The sequence below is a fragment of the Rattus rattus genome, chromosome 6 (genome assembly GCF_011064425.1).
Source record: "Rattus rattus isolate New Zealand chromosome 6, Rrattus_CSIRO_v1, whole genome shotgun sequence".
Lineage (NCBI taxonomy): Eukaryota > Metazoa > Chordata > Mammalia > Rodentia > Muridae > Rattus > Rattus rattus.
Genome location: NC_046159.1, coordinates 41699382 through 41705381, shown reverse-complemented (window position 1 = coordinate 41705381; position 6000 = coordinate 41699382). Strand labels below are relative to the sequence as shown.

At 37.0% G+C, this 6000-nt stretch overlaps 1 protein-coding gene across 1 annotated transcript in view; it reads right to left on the bottom strand.

Annotated features, from left to right (window-relative positions):
- Positions 1–1414: 1414 nt before the first annotated feature.
- The window catches only part of Mgam2 (maltase-glucoamylase 2 (putative)), a 101218-nt gene continuing 96632 nt past the window's right edge, over positions 1415–6000 (bottom strand). Inside the window, exons 47-48 of the mRNA XM_032907215.1 lie at positions 4870–5043; positions 1415–3586 (exon numbers count right to left, since the gene is read on the bottom strand). Of these exons, the coding sequence (XP_032763106.1) occupies positions 1415–3586; positions 4870–5043 (2346 nt within the window). The remainder of the gene's footprint in view (positions 3587–4869; positions 5044–6000) is intronic.

Here is a 6000-nt window from a genome sequence, read left to right as displayed (position 1 = left end):
CATGGGGATAGTAGATGACGTTGTAAAGTTGTGAGTAGCTTCAACAATATTATTTGTGCTATTCATTTTATTCCCTGGGAAAGGTATGGTTATACTAAGACTCTGGGGTTAGGTACATCAGGAAGAGTAGAATTAATTGTAATATTTGAAAAATATATTGAAGGTGTGTGTGACTGTGATAGAAAAAGTTAAATTAGTGCCATCAGGAATAGCACTCACAAAAAAAATGTAATTTACCAAATATATGGTACTACTTGAGACATCAACAGTACTTGTTCTATAAGGTATAATCCCCATAGGTGTAGGATTACTAGGGCTATCAGTAACAGGAACTATAAAAAACACAGTACCTACATCTGGAAGAGGAAAGATGACTGTGGCATTAATTGTAGATACAGCAAAATAGTACTTTTCTCAGTAGCTGCCATTGTGACAGGAACAATAACACTAGTGCTAATAGTAATAGGACATGTGGAAAAGGGTGTAGTTATGTCAAGAATGTGGAATTAGCTGTGTTGTCACCAGTTCTTGTCTTGGAACCTGAGGTTGTGAAAGCATCACACCACCAGTGTTAGGAGGAAGAGGACTTGTAGGGAAAGTAAGATTATACCAGGAAATATGGTATTAGTTGTGTTGTCAACAGTACTTGTTTAAGGAGTTGTGTTTGTGACAGTAATCACATCACTAGAGTTAGCAGTAGTAGTACTTGTAGGGAAAGGTGTATTTATGCCAGGAAATGTGGTATTAGTTATATTGACAACAGGACTTGTCTCAGGGGTGGTAGTTGTTTCAGGAAATACATCACTAGTGTTAGTATGAGAAGAAGTTGTAGGGAAAGGTGTAGTTGTGCTAGGAAATGTGGTATTAGTTGTATTGACAACAGGACTTGTCACAGGGGTTGGAGTTGTTTCAGGAAATACAGCACTAGTGTTAGTATGAGAAGAAGTTGTAGGGAAAGGTGTAGTTGTGCCAGAAAATGTGGTGTTAGTTTTGTTGTCAACAGTACTTGTTTGAGGAGTTGCGGTTGTGACAGGAATCACATCACTAGTGTTAGCAGTAGTAGGACTTGTAGGGAAAGGTGTAATTATGCCAGGAAATGTGGTATTAGTTATATTGACAACAGGACTTGTCTCAGGGGTTGTAGTTGTTTCAGGAAATACAGCACTAGTGTTAGCATGAGAAGAAGTTATAGGGAAAGGTCTAGTTGTGTCAAAAAATGTGGTGCTAGTTGTATTGTCAACAGGACTTGTTTGAGGAGTTCCAGTTGTGACAGGAATCACATCACTAGTGTTAGTAGTAGGACTAGGACTTGTAGGGAAAAGGTGTAGTTATGCCAGGAAATGTGGTATTAGTTATATTGACAACAGGACTTGTCTCAGGGGATGTAGTTGTTTCAGGAAATACATCACTAGTGTTAGCATGAGAGAGAAGTTATAGGAAAGGTGTAAGTTGTGCTAGGAAATGTGGTATTAGTTGTATTGACAACAGGACTTGTCTCAGGGGTTGTAGTTGTTTCAGGAAATACATCACTAGTGTTAGTATGAGAAGAAGTTATAGGGAAAGGTGTAGTTGTGCTATGAAATGTGGTATTAGTTGTATTGACAACAGGACTTGTCTCAGGGGTTATAGTTGTTTCAGGAAATACAGCACTAGTGTTAGCATGAGAAGAAGTTATAGGGAAAGGTGTAGTTGTGTCAAAAAATGTGGTGCTAGTTGTATTGTCAACAGTACTTGTTTGAGGAGTTGTGGTTGTGACAGGAATCACATCACTAGTGTTAGCAGTAGTAGGACTTGTAGGGAAAAGTGTAGTTATGCCAGGAAATGTGGTATTAGTTATATTGACAACAGGACTTGTCTCAGGGGATGTAGTTGTTTCAGGAAATACATCACTAGTGTTAGTATGAGAAGAAGTTATAGGGAAAGGTGTAGTTGTGCTAGGAAATGTGGTATTAGTTGTATTGACAACAGGACTTGTCTCAGGGGTTATAGTTGTTTCAGGAAATACATCACTAGTGTTAGTATGAGAAGAAGTTATAGGGAAAGGTGTAGTTGTGCTAGGAAATGTGGTATTAGTTGTATTGACAACAGGACTTGTCTCAGGGGTTGTAGTTGTTTCAGGAAATACAGCACTAGTGTTAGCATGAGAAGAAGTTATAGGGAAAGGTCTAGTTGTGTCAAAAAATGTGGTGCTAGTTGTATTGTCAACAGTACTTGTTTGAGGAGTTGTGGTTGTGACAGGAATCACATCACTAGTGTTAGCAGTAGTAGGACTTGTAGGGAAAAGTGTAGTTATGCCAGGAAATGTGGTATTAGTTATATTGATAACAGGACTTGTCTCAGGGGTGGTAGTTGTTTCAGGAAATACATCACTAGTGTTAACATGAGAAGAAGTTATAGGGAAAGGTGTAGTTGTGCTAGGAAATGTGGTATTAGTTGTATTGACAACAGGACTTGTCTCAGGGGTTGTAGTTGTTTCAGGAAATACATCACTAGTGTTAGCATGAGAAGAAGTTATAGGGAAAGGTGTAGTTGTGCTAGGAAATGTGGTATTAGTTGTATTGACAACAGGACTTGTCTCAGGGGTTGTAGTTGTTTCAGGAAATACAGCACTAGTGTTAGTATGAGAAGAAGTTGTAGGGAAAGGTGTAGTTGTGCCAGAAAATGTGGTGCTAGTTGTGTTGTCAACAGTACTTGTTTGAGGAGTTCCAGTTGTGACAGGAATCACATCACTAGTGTTAGCAGTAGTAGGACTGGTAGGGGAAGGTGTAGTTATGCCAGGAAATATAGTACTAGTTGTACTGACAACAGGACTTGTCTCAGGGGATGTAGTTGTTTCAGGAAATACATCACTAGTGTTAGCATGAGAAGAAGTTGTAGGGAAAGGTGTACTTGTGCTAGAAAATGTGGTGCTAGTTGTGTTGTCAATAGTACTTGTTTGAGGAGTTCCAGTTGTGACAGGAATCACATCACTAGTGTTAGCAGTAGTAGTACTTGTAGGGGAAGGTGTAGTTATGCCAGGAAATATAGTACTAGTTGTATTGACAACAGGACTTGTCTCAGGGGATGTAGTTGTTTCAGGAAATACATCACTAGTGTTAGTATGAGAAGAAGTTGTAGGGAAAGGTGTAGTTATGTCAGGAAATGTGGTATTAGTTGTACTGACAACAGGACTTGTATCAGGGGTTGAAATTGTTTCAGGATATATATCACTAGTGTTAGTATAAGAAGTTGTAGGGAAATGTGTAGTTATGCCCGGAAATGTGGTGCTAGTTGTATTGGCAACAGGACTTGTCTCAGTAGATGTAGTTGTGACAGGCATCACATCACTAGTGTTAGTGGAAGGAGGCTGTGTAGGGAGAGATGTAGTTGTATTAGGAAGCACGGTTATGAAAGTAGTTGTTACTTCAGATGTGGTTGTGAGAGCAGGACTGGTCACAGTTTCAGTGCTAAATCCAGGTGGGGAAGAGCTTGTGGGAAATGCACTGGTTGCATTTGGTGTGGGAAGTGTAGGATGTCCATAAACCCAAATAACTTTAGTCAGTTCTTCTAGGGTCATATTCCTTGCATCCAATTGAATTAATAGTTCCTGCCAAAAAGAAATGATTACATTGATGTATTAGAAATTACCAAACATTATGTTAAAGACATTATTCAACTTTTACTTTAACAAAAGATAAAAATGTACTCATTCTTTCCCCAAAGAGAAGATGACACAAATCTTTTCAGCTTATATTTGTCCCAGATCACCATGGTAAGGTGTTCTCTGTGTAACTGATTGCCAGAAATCTCTTTCACCACACTTTCATATGTCTAAGCCCTGATGTTGTCAAATATTTACAATTGTGGTTAAAATTAACATCTATTTTAACTTTTCATTTTGTCATTGATATTTTTCTTTCTGGACAGCAACTGGGTTCCATGTCCTCATTACTGCCAATGTTAAGATAGTGCTTGGCCTATAACAGGTATTGAATATCCTATAGAGCTTCCCCAAATAGTACCTTATGATTTTCTATAGCTATGTTAATTACTAACAATGCTTTTACAGTAATTTTGAATCCAGTAATCCAAGGAACATATTATTTTATCTAAGTATGTAACAAGGAAGACCACAGGGACACAAGATCTACATGGGTCCACAGAATGGTCAAATCCCAATGCTAGTAGGACACTCTTTTCTCCATTTGGAAGAAGAGAATATAGCTATTTTTTTCCAGTTATCTAAACCATTCTGTTTGGGCTACTGTATCTAGTTATAATTAGTCCACAGTCTAAAGTTACTATTCAGACTCTAAATTTACCATTACACTGGTTGCTATTCTGTCAGAAACCCCTCTTGAAAAATGTGGTTTCACTTGGTTCCAGAGCTGAGGCAAAGCTGTCACTTTAATAGTTTTAATAGTCTGATATCTATGGCACTCTGATCTGTTAAGCAAATAAACACATCACATTATGAGTGAATCATATTTAATAATAATAGTAAAAGTTAAGTGCCACCTTAAAAGAACCATTAACTTTTGCAGGGCTGGGCATACTACAGGAAGGAGAAAGGAATTTCACAGACATTCCTTGGCTTTAGCCTCTGAGGAAAAATAATGTTTCCATATTTTGTTGGTAGCCTAGGAAAACAATCTATTCAAATATAAACCATTTCATCAATAAACACAACAGAGAGGATGTCATCAGGCTACAAATCATCAATATCAGACTACAAAGGGAAGACCATCAACGTTGTATTTTTTACAACAGTCCTCACAGATTTTCAGGAACATGTGCAAACCCTTCTAACATGTATGACATGTATAGTAGTAGAAGAAATAATGTAACAATAATAATCTGAGTTCACGATAGTATTCCTTTTAGGCATACCTGATTGTAGGGATCACTATAGAAATTATTCTCGATGAATTCCTGGTTGTTGTATGTACAAATAACTTGTACCACATAAGTATAATTTAAACCCAAGATTCTAATGAATCCAATTTTCAGTGGATTTGTGTCACTCAGATACTGATTATGCAGAATCTGGATTTTCAAGGTGTTCTATAAAATTCCATAAAGAGAAAACATATGTATCACACATGTAGTAAACTATGTTCTATATTGCAAAGAGAAAACATTTTGAATTACTCTCATTGTAATTTTTTTGTTTCTAATTTTTATTAAATATTTAATAGAGACAGAGTTCCTGAGTACCAGCCATGATAAATTTTATGATGATTGTGATGGCCAATCTTGATTTTCAACTATAACTGCAATTAACTAAAACTAGTTGGGCACACCTGTGAAGTGTGATTGTATTATTTGAAGTGACAAAACCCACCCTAAATCTGGGCCATATATCTTCTAATGACAGCCCATATAAAAACGACAGAAATAAACTGTTTTCTTTTTTTCTGATTGCCTTCACTCTCTAGCAATGCTACACATGAGACATTCCTTTACTGGTTTTAGAGCCTAGTGCTGTGAGATTCCAATATAGACTGATGGCCAGTTGAGATATCTAGTCTCATGAACCGAACAATTTCCAGATTCTTGGTTTTTCAGTCAGGAGACAACCATTACTGAAGTAGGCTAGCCACAGCTCATAAGCCGTTCTAAAAAACCCCATCTATATGTGTTTGTGTGTGTGTGTGTGTGTGTGTGTGTGTGTGTGTGTGTGTGTGTGTGTGTTTATGTTATATCACTTCTGTCCCTCTGGAGAATCTTAATAAAAGTCAAAGACAGGTTTATAAACCATAAAAGGTTCTGCTAATTATTTTTGGTGTACTCATACTAATTCTTGTAATAAAGCATCATTGTTTATGTTTTTCAGATAAGAAAATTACGATTGTAGGAAATGAAGTCATCCATTTCCCTAGAGTTAAGTGACATAGATGGGGTGGAATGATGGTATGCTGGTATAATATAGTAGCATAGTAAACTGTCACTGAATTAAGAACATATTCAAGGAATATAGAAAATTGTCTAAATTATGATCAAGTATTTAAGCATAAGTAT